This window comes from Gymnoscopelus braueri (genome assembly GCF_963280865.1).
Source record: "Gymnoscopelus braueri genome assembly, chromosome: 4".
NCBI classification, from domain to species: Eukaryota; Metazoa; Chordata; class Actinopteri; order Myctophiformes; family Myctophidae; genus Gymnoscopelus; species Gymnoscopelus braueri.
Window position 1 is genome coordinate 39651664 of NC_137605.1, and position 17687 is coordinate 39669350.

Here is a 17687-nt window from a genome sequence, read left to right on the forward strand (position 1 = left end):
AAGGTGCGCTCTATAGAGGCCCCTCAACATGTGATTCCAGTTTGGGAATGATTGGATGTTGTGCTCATGATATATGGCATTGTTTGTGAGAAATAGGCCCATCCCACAATTTTTTTAAGGCAATAACAGGCAAACGGTATAGAGTATCAAAACTCTCATTATGTGTCACATGACCACGCAGGTTTGTTCCTAAATATGGTGGGAAAAAACATGATTCCGCAGCAAACACTGACATTTGTAGCATTTGTGGCACCCCCTATGGGTGAAAGTGAAATATTTGGCTAAATCTAATAAGTAATAGCAAAAAGAAAACACTAAACGGTGGAGAATCTAGTCAGGCGGAAATGGCCGGGGCCTATATGGGGAGTTGCATCATGATTCAATTAAACCAGGTAGTTACTGTATAGGCCAAAATGTGAAGCAGCTTGTTATAGCAATTCCTTGGCCTACTGGGAGTGTTTAGTGTCTGTGCAAGTGAGTGCCAGAGATGAACTGGACGGACAGACAATGGCGAAAACATAATCTCCACTTCCCGGCGAGATAATTACATCTACATGTGCCTTATCGCTTTTCCTACAATGATAGCAGTTGCAGCTATGTTAGATTGTTAGACCTCAATTAAATGCTCATAGTTTTTATGCTTTTGAACATAATTATCTTTTCATGAATTATTATTGTTACAGATATTACTGGTAATTGATTAATAAAAGCTTTTGTCACCATAACTGGACTAAATATATTGGTTCATTTGATTAAATACCAAATTAAATAATGTAAATTTTCATTTCCTTGATTAATACAGCATTCATGTTATATGTTAGGCTATAGACTATATTGCTTTGAGCATATACGTCAAATGGCTCATTAAGCTATAAGTTACATGTTGGTATCACACCGGCAGTTTGGCATTTTTAGCCTATTGACTAGACAATGACGTATTGATATTAGCCATTAGAAGAAGCCAGTCACTCACTTCTGCACCGAGGCCTCTCATTTTTCCAACTCCACACCCCATTGGCCAGGCACTGGATGTGGGCAGGGCCAACACGGTAGTATCCAGGATTGCAGGTGAAGATGATCTTGGTTCCATACTCATAATGTGAGCCATTGACTATTCTCCATTTTCCATGGTCCAGAGAGAAGGAGCTGAGACTGGGACACACCATTACTATGGGACAAGAATAGGACACATGTTCTCAGCTGTGGCTCATTTAACTGTAACTCCTTCTTACTTCCATTTTGTGTTTCTAATACAGTGCCTTTTTGGTACTAAAGAGAATAATTTACATTGCTTGAAAATGATGTTGACAGACACCTTTTTCAGCTGAAATACATAGTTTTTGTCAAGGAACCCTGTTGACAATAGCTACACTGTTTTTGTTGAACTAAACAAATTAGTAGCTCTAAGTCAAAAACCAACAATGTGCAAATGTTTAATAATTCTACAATATGAAGTTTAAATACTGGATCCAACAGATACACTGAACATCTGAATCAAAACAGGATCAGCTAATTAATACATAATTTTTTCCCCTGCGGCTGTCAAAGCCCTGAATGAAGACAAGGTAAAAAAGGAAAAAAATAAACTGCATTTCAACCTGTCAGAATCCTGAAAAACTGTTGAAAAACTGCACAATGCACACACACAAGTGAATTAGATATTGTATATAATATGCCTTCTGAGTTCTGCCTTCTACCTTCCCTGCACATTCCCTATTGCTGCTACAGATATCATACTTGCCTTAAGAGGTTTATCATACTTGCCGTTCTACCTGTACTTTTAATTTTATTTCTATTTTAGGTATAGTTTCAAATGTTTGATTCTTACTTCATTACATCCAGTATTATTTGTATTACTATCTTTTTGTTATTGTTGTGATAGCACAGTCTGCAGAACATGTCCCACCAACATTTTGCTGCTTGTACCTGCATGAGTGAGTGACAAAAAAAACACCTCTTGATTTCTTATTTGCACAGCATTATACTGACCTTCTCTCTTAACAGCGGCGTTATGAATCAGCATAGTTAAATACCAAATGAGTATCAAAACAAATGTCCTTCTTTTGAAAGTTATACCTGTATTTTATACACAGCAAAATCCTCAGTGTTAATTTATCCATTTGTAAATTTGAGAGTGTACAAATGTAACCAAATGAACCCGTAATGGGATTACATGGCTTAACACAGAGAATTTCACTGTGTAAAGTGGGAGAGAAACTTCTCTTCCCCATCATCGCATGAACAGTTCTTCTCCTCGACTTCCCCCCCTCCACCGGAATACTGCCTCATGACCGCTCTCTTCTTTCATTCATATCATCTTCCAGCCCCCACTCTCCTCTGTCTCCCCTCCCTTCCCGTCCACTCGGCGCCTCAGCTCACCGGTACAGCGGGGGATCTTGTTGTGGTTGCTCCAGGTGCCATCCGGTTGGCAGACTGTTGTCGTCAGCTCCTTGGAGGAGAGCCGGTAGCCGCTGTTGCAGAAGTAGGTCAGGCGCGTGCCAACGGAGTAATCAGCAGCCAGCACACCTCCATGCACGGGCGCAATGGGGACGCCGCATGACACAGCTGGAGGCAGCAGAGAGACGATCACACGCACACAGACAAACACGCACGCATGTGAGCAAATAAATAAAGACGCATGGTCACGTGTATAGATGCATCTTATAGCACATCTGCATATTCACATATTTGTAAAATGTCAATATTGACTGCAATACTATATTCTCACTCAAGCATTACACATTGAAATACATACACATGAATATGTTAGCATATATTATTATGCTCTCACGCGTGTATGTGCGCAAGCACGCACGAACACACACACTGTGTGAAATAAGGCTGGCCTAGTGCAAGCACAGACACTTCCGAGCAGACAGAGTAGTCAAACTGATTGGAGACAGTTGTTGTCTGAGCCAAAAGGAGAGAATCGGGGAATCAACATCTGTTGGCCCACTTTAAACGGGAATAGCTATGCAAACACACAAAAAAAACACAGCGGCAGCGGTCGCTTCACACTGTGAAAAATCATAAGTAGATATCCACCTACTGTACAGTGGAACCAACACCCCTCCACAGTCCACACACCCTCTTAAATCACTGTTACAGTATCTCATACACTTGCTTGTTGTTTTGTTCGATCAAACCTCATTCATACGTGAATAGCAATGCATAGCGTGGCGCAAAACTCATAACTGTCATTCACAACAAGCACTCTGGAAAGTGGGGCTTAAATAATACTCTTAATACTACTAATATTTTGAAGGTGAATAATAGTGTAAGATTTCAAAAACCTTTTAGTTTAAGTAGCTGTTTTATGCCATACAAAATGTTCATGAATACGCACGCCGCATTATAAATGGTGTCTTTGAAATCCTCTCTTAATCTTTGAAAGTGTGTTTTCCTCTCAGCACTGTTGCACAACTCATTGAGGCTGTGCAAAAATTCAAATCTCAGCATCCCAGGATAAAGATGCTAATTCAGTGATTCCCAAACGGTGTGCCAAGGCACACTGGTGTGCCATGAGACTATATCAGTACTTTGTGCGCACTCACTTCTCAATATAAAGGAAAGTTCTATACCTTAAAAAATATATTTTAATTAGTGTTTTCAAATACATGTAGATTTCAAAAAGGAGTTTGGCCTACTTTAGGCCTACTGTACATAATATCTGACTTAAGGCATGGAAAAAACATACTTTGCATAATGAAATCTCTATATCAACAAATGAAAGCCTTGCTCATCAGTGAAAAGTCTTAAAGGGAAATTCAAGGCTTTGCCCAAGTGAGGCATCATTAGTTGACGATGCAAAGTTCAGGACTGGCCCGACTCCAAAATTAAGAGCAGCTGCCTTGAATCCACTTGATGTTTTTTATTTATAGTTGGTGTGAGGTATTTAATTTCTAATTAAACCTGGTCATTTGTGATTACATATGTGTTCAATGAAGCAAGTTTAAGTATGTGTTTAGTGCTGCAATGAATGCTATCCCGTCAGCTACAGACAATGTAGTGCATGTGAATCTTGTGGAAAAGTGGAGATATTTGACTAAATACAAGTTTTCTACCAACACTTTCAAAGGGTTTTTATACTATATGACAAGAGCTGACCCTGAGTCAAAGCAATTCATTACTGGGTGAGCACGCACAGAGAGCGACAAATTAGAATGCTATGGAGGTGAATCCGTCCAATAAATTGAATTGAATGTTTTATGGCTGTATATGGAAAAATTGTAATGCATGAAATACCAGCCATATTAGGGCTACACGACACATGTGCATGCACTTTTCTCCTTTTTGCTTTCTAGCGTAGCTGAAGATAGCGGGAGTTGCAGTCATGAGGAACAAAGAACAAAAATAAATATATCACGCCCACCCAACCTGACCAATCACACTGTACAAACTAGTTTGGACAGTCAGAACATCTAGGGGTGCGATAACATCCACAAAAAGTTCTGAGACCACCCATATGACGTTCTGAATGACGTCAATTTGTAGTTATAGCCTACCCTGTCTGAACTGATAAACAATTCCATAACAAGTCAGCGCAAGACCTGTACAGTACATGCAATGTCGGACAGTTGTTCCATGCAAAGTGTGATGTATACTGTACGTTGCTGACCAGAAATAGCTGATCTATAAGCTTGCAATGCGTCGTGTGAGTTGTGAGCTTACAAATCGTCTATTTTCGGTGTGCTACACTGTCATACGGAGAGAATGAAGGCTTAAGGAATGCGGAGAACAACTGGATTGCATATTTTACAGTCATATACAGTAGTATCTGAGCAATAAAGTAACTTACAGGTTTGGGCCGAAGAAGAAAAATACATTTTGACTTTTCATAACGATAATATTACATGCATGTATCTCAATTATATCTGCAGGAATACATCGTGATATTACATTTTTGGATATCGCCCATTTAAAGGGACTACACCATGAATTTTAACTTTTCCTTCTTTTTTGTGTGTTTTTGGTCTCCCCTACCTCTCTTCTATCCCAAAAAACACCCCAGTTTGAACACTCAGGCTTTCACAGCATATCTGGGGTTTTCTGTAAATTGGTCTCAAAACAGACCAAACTGATTTTCACCCGAATGTGACTTCACGTTCGGTACAATCCCTCCCGTTTTTTCAGTTCCAACAAAAAAAGAAAGAAAAACAAATCTTTTTTTTTTTTTTTTTTCACACAGAACCAGGAGATAACATGTATACAAACTGGCTCAATAGCGCCCTGTGCCAAACAGGACAATGTGGTATTGCAGGTGAAAGTGCTTTATAAGCCAGAGAGAAGTTAGTTAGTATATCTGAGGCTTGATTTAGGCTCAAACCTTTTAAAAAACGTTTGAGGGACATAAACAATATGATATTATATATTAAATATTTTTTTTAAATTCATGGTGTAGATCCTTTAACTTAAAGCTTAGGCTTTTGAAATCCTGTCTGATTGGGACCTAGTCCTCTTGGGGCTATTTCAGCAGCATCCAATTTGCGAATCGAGCTAAAAAACTGATGTATTTTAAATGATTTAACGATGTTTCGACTCAAGCCTGCAAATGTAATGAAAAACACAGTGGTGTGTGCAACAAGTGACATTGCTACTATAGGTATTGTGTTGTACGGTATGTGCATGCTCTTACAGTATGTGCAATGCATATACACAGTGCACGCGCGCACGCACGCACGCACGCACACACACACACACACACACACACACACACACACACACACACACACACACACACACACACACACACACACACACACACACACACACACACACACACACACACACACACACACACACACACACACACACACACACACACACACGTGTTCATGCAACAAAGAACCCAATTAGTTGAGTGAAACAGAACAGCCGCACAGACACCGAATGCTAACGGTGAGTTAGCCAAAGTAATTAGAGGGAGTGGAAATTGACAGAAGAAGGGGGGGATTGATTTGTGTTTCCCTTCCACCTGACATGGCATCGCCTCTTCATCAGCCTGCATTCAGATCAGCACAGAGGAAAGGTCTTGGGCAAGAGACATCTGACTGTCTGCAGAGCACTGGGCCTCTGAGGCAGTAACCAGAAGAAGCTTAGGGAGACCAGGTGGACAGGAGACGGAAATACAGTAAATGATCATCAGTGCAGTTCAGCTCACCCTGACACGCAGGCACCGACGCGTCCCAGGTGTAGTATCCATAGGTGGTCTTCTTGCAGACAGCCGTGCCCTTTCCAATCAGCTTGTAGCCTCGGTCGCAGGCCCAGCGTACCACGCTGTTAAGATGGCCCCCGGTCTGACTCACCACAAAACCGTGCTGCGGAGAGTCCGGGGTACTGCAGTACATGGCTATCGAAAGATGGAGGGGAGAAGAGGAGAGAGGGATACTAAACCAGATGTACCATCTCGTCCTCAAGGACAATTATTCGATATTTAAACACAATTAGACAAAACAATGAACAAAGAAAACAAAATGATCAAGACAATCAAACAATTAAAACAAATCTGATGCTCATAATCCAAGCATAGCACAAAAATACTAAAATACTACTATCAAAAATATCAAAGTGTGTGTGATAGCAGTTATGCAAGTCAAATTAAAGCTATATATAACAAGCTAGATATAATTAATTAATTAATTAATTAATTATAGTAACATATAATAGCTTATAGAATTAATTATAATGGTGTATACATCATGGCCATTGAAAGATGTATAAGTGTGTGTGATAGCAGTTATGCAAGTCAAATTAAAGCTATATAATGAGTAATGGCTGTATAATGAATTAATTAATTAATTATAGTTATCATATAGCTATAGAATTAATTATAATGGTGTATACATCATGGCCATTGAAAGATGTATAGTAGGGAAGAAGAGAAGAGAGATGAAGAGAATAGGTGGGAATGGTGGTGGGGGGGTGGTGAATGGATGAGGAAGATGGGGGTGGGAGAAGGGAGATAGGGGATCAATAATTAAAAAAAGAAGGCGAGGAGAAGGAGTAAGAAGGAAAAGAATAGAATGAAAGAAAAATAAGAAAATGGTAATAAGGCATTAAAGAAAGTACCGCAAAAAAAAAAGGTGAGAACTGTTATTTACAGCCACGCTATGTGCTTTAATACACACAGATTTATGCACTAATGAGGAGGAAGGCCTGAGGAATGTCACATCTATTTAGCAGCCTGTGTGCAACACAGTCCAGGCTCTCCTCAAAATCACATTATCATCATTCCACTCTGGCCTATGGGCACACACACATTTTCAATTTGCTTTAACACATGCAAATACGGGTGCATCCTCCAGTTATTTGTTCCGCAGCCCTCACTTTCTTTCCCTCATCTTACAGCCTATCAAACACCAAAAGAAAAAAGCTACTTTGATTTTCAGAACACAGGCACTGCATAGTCGATGGGACGCAGACGGCCTGACGAGCGGCCGTGTTGCTCAACGATCACTGTTGTACTTTTCCTTCAAATCAACATACTGGGAGACAGCGATGATTTAAAATGAAAAGACCCCAGCTGAGGTTTAGAATGAGGTCAATTCCTATTCCAGTCAATCAAATCTTTGTACTTTTCCTGACAAAATGAGTAACCAGTTGAACCCCAGCATCCCTATTCTGGGGGGGAACATTGCCAAAAATAGCAGATCTACAAGCTCACAACACGTCGTGAGCTTGGCTATTTTTGACTAAGAGATTTGGTGTAGACAGAAAAAAAGAAAGTTGTAAGTCAAGTCCGTCTCTAAGACTAGAGAGTTTAAGTGGTCAAAGCACAGGCATATTATAGTAAAAATGGCAAAGACAAAACTAAATATAATGCTTTTGACGTTTGTTTTTGATTGATGTATTTCAATGAAGGAAGCTTCCACGCTCTGCTCTTGCTTGTCATCTTATGTATTTTTTTTTATCTAACAGAGAATTGGTCAAAATTAATTAGTTATTAGTTACTGTCACTGACACAATAATTAGAAATCCAGTGTGTTCTGCAATTTTAAAAAAGTGACCTCAGTGAGTTTTGTAAATTGTACAAAACTATTTTTTTTGTCTTTATTACTCAGTTTGTTCTTTAATGTTTTTTAGTTGTTGTAAATTTTCTAATACTTTATGATCTGTTTTTTTTCTTTCTTTTTTAATAGTTTTTTGTTTTTTGACACTAATTAATTCCAATTGTATGTAGTGTAAACAGCGAGGATTTTATGTTGAACCCGTGACTTTTTTGAAGAGTTTATAAAGACACAAGTAGAACAGTTATCCATTATCAATAATGAAGATAGTATAATTACGAGCAGGATACATACTTTGATACTCACCCACGTATCTGATGTGGAAGCCAGGCTGATTGGTGCCATGATCGGAGGACCAGCGTAAGAGGAGCTGGTGGCCCGTGGTTGTCAGACTGAAGGGAGTCTCAAGGTCACCACTCAGAGAGGCCAGGTTCTGGCTATAAATGGTGGGACCTGCATGTGCACACACGCGCGCACACGCACACACACACACACACACACACACACACACACACACACACACACACACACACACACACACACACACACACACACACACCCCCCCATGGAAATTCATTTAGCCACAGAATGAATGCGTGAAAAACGACTGCATACACAGATGATCTAGAGAATATAAATACAGGAATATAGCACATTATGGAGAGAGGTATGCATGGTACAATCATCTGTATATAGAATTAATTTGCAAAGAGATGATGGGAACAAACGCACCGTAAATAGTGTCATTTTGAGATGACATCTCAATATGACATCTATAAAATCTCAATTGCATGTTTGCAGAGATCAATGGATCATTTTAAATTACAGAGTTAAATTACTCTCACAGGTTTGTCGTGTAGCTGCATGTATAAATAACATTTGATCAATGGAAAAACATTTTACATTGCTGCTTAAGAGATAAGATCCCCTCTTGAACCCACCATCAAATATTTCCAGGATGTCAAACTCTTTCTCTGTCTGGAAGAGTTCAAAGTGCAGAGTGATGTTGTATCCCTTCTCCACATTAATGAGCCAGGAGCACATCTGCAGGTTGGGGTAGCTGTCAGGATAGCCTGGACTCAGGATCACCCCCGTGGAGTCAAAGCGTACCTCATGGGCTGGGCATTGGACTGAGACCAGAGAGAACGAGACGTGAAAAGAGCCTGAGTTTAAAAAAAACACAGAAATACAGAGCCACGGAACAGGGGCGATGAGCAGAGGTGTGGGAGAGAGGGAGAATGGAGGACTGGGAAGAGAGAGAGAATGGACAGGTTAGGTGAAAGAAGAAGGTGAAGACAGAGAGGGGAACAAGAGAAGCGAGGGGGAGAAGAGAGGAGAGGAGAGGAGAGGAGAGGAGACAGGAATGCCTCCACTGTGGGTGTGGAAATTACATTGAAATAATAACTGGTCCTGAAACAATTACATTTCAGCCAGACTGATATTGCACCTCGGGGCTGAGCTGGTGAGCTTGCTGCTGTCACCAAGCTCCCTTGATATCAATCTATCAAATAATACATCTTAGCTAAGCGTGACAGCCAGCTTTGTATGGGGGAAATCTGTATGTCTGTAGGTCTGTGCCTGCATGTATGTGTCTTGCTCCATGCGTGTACTGGGTGTGTGTGTGTGTGTGTGTGTGTGTGTGTGTGTGTGTGTGTGTGTGTGTGTGTGTGTGTGTGTGTGTGTGTGTGTGTGTGTGTGTGTGTGTGTGTGTGTGTGTGTGTGTGTTCTGCTCATTTCCTGCAAGTTTGTATTTGAAATAATGGCCATGCAAAGGTTGCCCTTGATATTCTGCCCTTTATGGTATGGAAAAAAAACTACCAGGCCTCTACTTAGAAACATGACGTATAAGAGGTTAACACGAACAAATGTGCCAGATAAAAAGGTCACTTCAGTCATAGGTAAATGTAAAAAATTGATCACTAAGCAGTAAGAATGAGGCCAATGGCAAAATGTTGGAATGCTATGGATTGGAATAACTAGAGCAGTCCTTGACTCAGTGGTGTTGCTACGGACATGCTGTATGTGCAAAAAGTCTTGGATTATCTGATTGACATTTTACATTTGACACACTACAACATGCTTTTTTCTCAGTACAGCACTATAAAAGGACCACTTAACCTTCAATTAAAGGAGAATTCCGGACAAATTAAGTGTTATCTTTGATGTCTCGTTACTCACCTACCGATGTGAAAAGTAGCGTTCTTTTTTTTCATATATTCCCCTGTCGTCATTTTTTAAACCCCCTCCGTTGTCATAATGGGAGCGCGTGGCTAAGGGAAATTCGTCTATTATAACCGACGCAAAGTTGTTTTTTTCACTACTAGTATTCATAGTAGAGTCTCATGATAGTCAAACATGCGTTGAAACTATCTGCGAGGCTGCCGTCAATGGCGAACGATTTAACACTGGTTGCTTGTTTCTTCCAGAACCTGGCAACTCGTGTTGCCAGAATCTGGAAACAAGCAACCAGTGTTAAATCGTTCGCCATTGACGGCAGCCTCGCAGATAGTTTCAACGCATGTTTGACTATCATGAGACTCTACTATGAATACTAGTAGTGAAAAAAACAACTTTGCGTCGGTTATAATAGACGAATTTCCCTTAGCCACGCGCTCCCATTATGACAACGGAGGGGGTTTAAAAAATGACGACAGGGGAATATATGAAAAAAAAGAACGCTACTTTTCACATCGGTAGGTGAGTAACGAGACATCAAAGATAACACTTAATTTGTCCGGAATTCTCCTTTAAAAGAAGAAAATAACAAGAGTTATGAGATTTGTTTACATGACTGGAGCAATGCAAATACATGCAGTATAGCATACAGTACATGAGTCATCATGGGAGGACAATAAGAAGTCAATTCCATTCAAATATATCAGTTTATTGTTTAATGATGTGCAGTACAGTACAGTATGTGCAATAACTACTACTTGTATAAGGTTCCTTGGTGTATGTACATTATGTAGCTACTGTATGTAACCCAGTACAGTTGGGTATATCTCAGTTTTGGTTTCAATGTTATTATTTTAGTTGGTTTTATAAATAAATATAATGTTTAAGAATCAGAATCAGAATCAGAATCAGTTTTATTGTCACATCACAGGTTTACAAGGTAAAAAAGTGGGTGAAATTCGTTTTTGTACATCGTTCCCATCGCAACATTAGTTTCCATAGAAAGAAGAGGGGGGGGGGAGAAGAAGAGGGGGTGGGGGGCAAGTGGGAAGGAGATCAAAACAAGAGAGCAACAGAAGGCCAGACAAGTTATCTACAAGTTATTATAGTACATTTATATGTATTTTACTACTGGTGAAATGGGTTTAAATAACGTATAGTTTTCTGTATGTAACTTTGGCCTGTGTTTACATAACAAAACAAATACATTTTTGACCAATCATTTCCCTCTATACCAGCAGTTATCAGCCACTGGAGTAGTGTGGTTGTGTTTACCTACAGAAACACACTGCCCTCTGGCTGTATTTCTGTGTTTTCACTGTTTGCTTTGGAAGACAGGGGGGCATTTAGGGGTAAGCATCTTGCTCAGGGACACCTCGACGCATTGCCGGGGCCGGGAATTGAATCTGGGACCTTCTGTTTCCCAGGTGGGCACTCTACCCATTCAGCTATATACCCCAATAATTGGACTGCACGATTCCTTTAGAGTCACCAGTTTCTCCAGTGACACTATCGTAGGTGGATGCACACGGTTGGATGTAAACAATGAAAGGAATATGTAGCTGTCTTTCAGCCTGTCAGTCTGGTTGTTGTGAAGAGCAGGAATACACTTCCCCAGAATGAACAGAGTTGTTGATTTTCCCTGCCTTTTTCAGCCTCTCCAAAGGTCTTTGCTTTGTTGCATCTTTCAAGCCAGCAAGATCACATAGTGAGAACTCTGAAATCCTCTAGACTGTGGTACCTTCAATCTTCATTAACTTCATGGGGAATATGCTATGGCTTCTGGTTCATCTTAGTGGATGGAACACTTAAGTGTTTTGTTTCCAAACAAAATAAGTTTACAGGCAACAGGCTTCCTACAGGTTTTGGATGTTGATCCACTTTAGATCTCTAACATCGGTCTGTCCAGTGCTGTCCTCACACAGGCGCAGAGCGGTACGTCTATTGGACTTTGAGAAATATGGAGGCTGAAGTAGGTCATAGACATACTCATTGTAGATACTGAAGAATGCAACCCATAAGGTAAACTGTCTGCCATCTGCCTCTACAGAGCTGGTGTAGGTTTTTCCGGTGCTCATCAGGTATGCAGTCAAAGAGCACGCCTACCAGTCTGCTATGAACATCATGGAAGATCTGTATGCTTTACAATGAGTTCACTGACACCACTGAAAGCCAATTGCAAATGAAGAGTATGTCGCCTGCAGCACAGACGCCCCAGATAGCGGGTTGAGCTACCAGGCAACGCTCAGCCTTCCTGTGGCATCGCTGGATTCGCCCTTGTCTCATCAGTAGACTCTGTCCACCTAAAGATCACCTGCGCACGGACCACCTGCACGTGTAAACCACCCAGGCATGAAAGACTCACACACAGCGCACACACCACCTCCATTCTCCTGGACTTTTTTTTGCTTGAAAGAGTGAAGGCCTACTCATTTTATTATTATTTTTTATTTAAGATTTTATCATTTTGAATTCACACAAAGGTACCTGAATTGGTTAAAGTGTACCAGTGTTGAAAAGTGCATTTTCCTGTGAGGACTTGGTATTGAGGATTGGTATTTGGATTGGTATTATTATTCATTTTCTATTGATTGATTTGACTGCAGCATTAAGTAAACATTTTGATTATTCATATTGTTGTTCTGTCTATTGACTTAAATAAGGATTTCATAGCTATATGGTATACATTTAAAAAGGTAAAAAAAAACATGATTTGATTTCATGGTAATAAATGAATAAGGGTTCAAAGTAATTAAAAGTAAGTAATAAGTTAAAAAGTATGTTATAGTTAAAAGAACCTAGGGGCCCTGCCCTTGACAGTTACACAGGGTTAAAGAGAATACATATAAAGACATACTGTAGGCCTACTTGACATGATCTAGCACAGTATGAATGATATCTACCTACAGTAATAAGAGCTTTATTCAGGTCCCCCTTGTTCCTAGCGGCCCCCATTGTTTAAAAAGCTACAGTTGCCAGGCAACAGAAACATTTCTTTTACAGAGCCTTGAGCTACACACAAACACACACGCACCATACATACACACACACACACACACACACACACAGCCTACTGAACACTTTTGTGGGTCTTCGCGAAATCCCGAAGTGGAGTTTTGTCATTGGAACGGTGATGCACGTCACCCGTTTGTGAAGTGGGTATTTTCAAACCCTGGAGTGGATTTAGGGGAGCGTCAGAGTGTTTGTGTTGGAGCGCCTCAGTGCGGCTGCAGAGTTCATGTGCAACCTCTTGCATGCGTGGTTATGGCTTTACAGTTTTCCGTTTTCCTTCGCCGTGTCTGTAGGTCTCCAGGGACCCCCAAGGGTCTCCAGGAACCCCCAAGGGTCTCACGGGACCCCCAAGGGGTCCACTATGTTTCGCGGGTGTCCGAAGGGGTCCACAATGTTTCGCGGGGGTCCCAAGACTCCAAGGGGGTCGCGGATTTTGTAACCCCAAAATAAACGAGCCCTGTGCGCGGCTAGGCGATGTTTCGTGGGGGTCCGAAGGGGTCCGCGATGTTTCGCAGGGGTCCCCCCCCCCCCTGGGTTTTTCTTTTTTTTTTATCCCATGATTTTTTTTTCAGTGACGAATTGAATTGAAAAATACAGTACACGGAGCCGGAGGAATCTATACAGTACCATTGTGTGTGTGGGTGTGGGTGTGTGTGTGTGTGTGTGTGTGTGTGTGTGTGTGTGTGTGTGTGTGTGTGTGTGTGTGTGTGTGTGTGTGTGTGTGTGTGTGTGCGCGTGTGTGTGTGCGTGTGTGTGTGTGTGTGTAACCGTAAAGACATTGATGCATTGTTAGAATCTACATATTTATGTTCACAGTCACTTTCTCAACTGCACCCGTTTCAATTATCTAGTGCCACTATGATTGCCTGATAGCTGACACAACCCTAGTTATATTTATCTGTGTGAGCTGTCACTTTATGCCCTGAGGAAGAGTGTAAGTTGAGTTATTAAAGGCTTTTAAAAAAAAACTCTAAACAGTGTTGCTTGGTATTTTTTTAGTTATGACTTATTGATCACGAAACAAAGTACAAGTGTAACTATACCTCTCTCAATTTGTTTGGCCTCAAGATACATTTCTTGCTGCTACAGTAAGCAGAGTTGTGGTTAATACTGCTTAGGCTAAAATCTTAGCTCCAGGAAGTATGAAAGTATAGTGCCTTCAAGGTTATGTTTGCCTAGAAAAATCCATATGAACAAGCCACGGTTGTGGTATTCTTGACTCCCGAAGTGGAGCTCTTCTAATAGCTCCAAGTTTGCAAGTTGGGATGTCATTTAAAAAAAAAAGGCAGAACCCATATAAGTTCCTCATTTTAATTGGATGGAGTGTTTCTTAGTAATTTCATAATATATCTGAGAAACATATTGATAATCCCAAAGGTTAAGACAAGAACAAGGACTCGTGGCTACAGTACCGATACAGATACAGATACAGATACATGTCCTGTTGCCTAGCAATGGCGTTCTCATATCTTAACCATCTTAACCACTTGAACAAGCCAAGCAAATTGTGTAGTCCATTTGAAGACAGCATAAATCAGGAGGCTTAAAAAAAAGTTAGTGTTCCATCTTTTAAGATTCTGCACCGTACAGTCACCACAGAAGTTGTGTTAAGTATTCATCAGACGTGATGGGGATGAGCATACAAGAAATCTGAGAATTCCATGTCTTAGCCTCACAAAAATTGTGTATTTGATCTCCAAATATGATTAAATGCTGTTGTTATGCAAAGCTTTACTAAAAGATGATGCAAAGACTTGCCGTAGGCCTGAACATAGCATTGTCTGCACTCTGCACCACGGGTAAGCATCAAATGTAATCATTTTATTGCAAGATTTTTGCTTTCAGTTTCTTTCTGCATTCATCAAATCCTTCCACTGCTCCAAGAGCAGTCTTTGCAAAAATTCTGTAGTCCCCGAGCATTATTCCACTTTTTAACCACACAGAATACATGCTGTAACATACAAAAGAGTTGTTGGTGTCATTAGACTGTCCAACACATCACTTTAAGATGGACAATAAAGAGAAGAAAGGGTGATTGTATGGCAGATTCAAACCTGCTCTTGCTATAATGCAAGGATCATTTTCCAAGGCAACCATCTCAGTCGACTTGATCAGGGATTCCCAACTTTTCCATGCCGCAATATATATATATATATATATATATATATATATATATATATACATATACTTGTTTGTCAAAAGATACAATACAGCCGTTCTTGCTCACAGGCTTTTACAAAAGGAAGATAAAGCTGGGGAAACATCTCAGTAAATAGGCGGGGTGAAAATGTATATCCATGCAAGGACATTTCAGCATTATCTCATAAGCACAAGGAGACACAATTAACAGGCCAAGACAAGGAGCTGACAGCAAACAAAAGAGGAAGGAGACTACTTCCCATCGTGCCACATCCAAAGTGGACCCACAGGAAATGGCTCTTTTTACGAGCTCACAGTAGAAGGCTCTTGGATGTGAACAGCAGGTCATGTCAAACCAAGTTCAACTTTACATGTCCCATGGAGAGCAATTAGTTTTCTGCTAGAGGTGCTACAAGGACATCTCACATTCAACGCATGGTTTCTTGTGAACATCCTTGAATAATATCTATCTGTGAAATGTAAGGCTGGTGTTTCATTTTAGTCTGAAAATACTCCAAACTTTGCCCACCTGATGCATGAAGACATCATTTGAAAATGCAATTCCATCCAGATAAACACTGGACTTCCAACACCGTTTTGTTGTATATTTTAACAGTGCCAGGAAAATGATCTATTCCACTGTACCTCACTATGTACTTGATTTTAATGGGGTTTGGTTCCTCTCTCATTCTGTTATGTACTATACAAGCATGCGGATGAACTTTGATTCACTTGGTCAAACAGATCTGCAAAATCTGCCAGGCCAGAATAGTCTTGGCAAGGTACAGTATGAATGACGCATGAGAACATGGCTGTCTGCCTGAAGAAAGATCAAAGTTTGAACATTTTTCAAACGTCATGATTGATTTCCTGGCAGAATGAAACCAATTAAATAATGAAGGAGGCCTGTACTGTTCTCCAAAAAGAGTCCTAAAATACCTCACCCATCTGGAACTGGCAAGCAATTACAATCATTCAAAGAAAAGCACAGGAGATTATATGAAATAGGTGAGTTTTAGCTAGTGGTGGGCTCTTCTTGGCAGAAGTACATTTAGTCACTAATTTATGAGCAGGTTATTTGACTGTACCTGCAGTGAAATGCATGTTTAAGTTGCTTCCAAAACTTTTCAGTGATTGACTGCCCTACAGTACATTGGCAAAAAAGGAAACCATTAAATTATTCCAAACTATTCATAACCTAGCCCATCTGGCGTTTCCTGGTTCAAGCAAACACTCAAAGAAAAGCATTAGACAGCATTTCAATATTCCATATTCCATTCATGTCACTCTTCATGGGTGACTCTGCACAGCTGGACTAAACTAAACTGAAGTACTTCTGTATGCCAGACCAGTACTATATACTGTAGTATAATATGCATTGTACTGTCAAGTCCCCTTTTCCGGTCTATCCTTGTGTGTACTCTCTGAAATACTAATTAAAATACTGGAGGTCAGTACTGTTGCAATCAATTAAAAACTAGAAAAAGTGCTCCTCGGAGCACAGGTAGGTTATTATGGCCTCCTGGTGGCGCTATAATAGGCCAATGTGAAAAGGGTGCCATTTCTTCTTGGGCCTTTCACGGCAATCGGACCTTGCATTCATGATTTGAGGCATTTTGTTCCAAAAATGTGTTTTGCTAAATTAGACCTGTTGGTGGCGCTATAACAGGCCAATGTGAAAAGGGTGGCATTTCTTCCTCGGCCTAGTGGGAATTTGCGTGTGAAATTGCACGGAAAGCGGAAGCTGCGTTCATGATTTGAGGCATTTTGTTCAAAACGAACCAATCCTGCAAACTTTGGAAGCCAACCTTAGCCAATGAGGATGGAATATGGACAATCGGACAGATCCGTGTTGATCACATGACTATAGAGATACTGTGTACCGATTTGCATGACATTTGGATAAAATTTGTAGGAGTAAATGGGTTTTGCACAAATCGGCCTCCTGGTGGCGCTATAACAGGCCCATGAAAAAAAAAAATTGGGGCAGAGGTTCTGAATTGGCATCCAGGGAGTGTGTGTGCACAGTTTCGGAGCGACCGGGCCAACGGTGCCTGAGATTAGCTGTTCACAGACAGATGGACAAACGGACACACAAACAAACGGACGGACAGGGGGTAAAACATACTCTCTCGCCATGCCTTTCGGCCTGGCGGAGACAACAAGACAGCTTCTAATAATGTGCAATCTATAGCAAGCAACTGTATGGATAGCAAGTTAAATAGGCATGCAGTTTGTGAACGAAGCACCAATGATGTGCTAATGTGCCAACAGGAGCTTAGCAATTGATTGATCTGTGATTGGTGTAGCCGTGTCAGCTGAGTGGTGATATGCTTACAGTATATCTTGTACAAT

The 17687-nt window shown here is 40.7% G+C and overlaps 1 protein-coding gene across 1 annotated transcript in view; it reads right to left on the bottom strand.

The window, feature by feature from the left end:
- LOC308083154 (CUB and sushi domain-containing protein 3-like) overlaps positions 1-17687 on the bottom strand; it is a gene marked incomplete at its 5' end in the record, with an annotated part of 383054 nt that overhangs the window by 88575 nt on the left and 276792 nt on the right. The window contains 5 exons of the mRNA XM_080425319.1: positions 974-1168; positions 2380-2565; positions 6161-6349; positions 8301-8459; positions 8948-9136. Of these exons, the coding sequence (XP_080281445.1) occupies positions 974-1168; positions 2380-2565; positions 6161-6349; positions 8301-8459; positions 8948-9136 (918 nt within the window). The remainder of the gene's footprint in view (positions 1-973; positions 1169-2379; positions 2566-6160; positions 6350-8300; positions 8460-8947; positions 9137-17687) is intronic.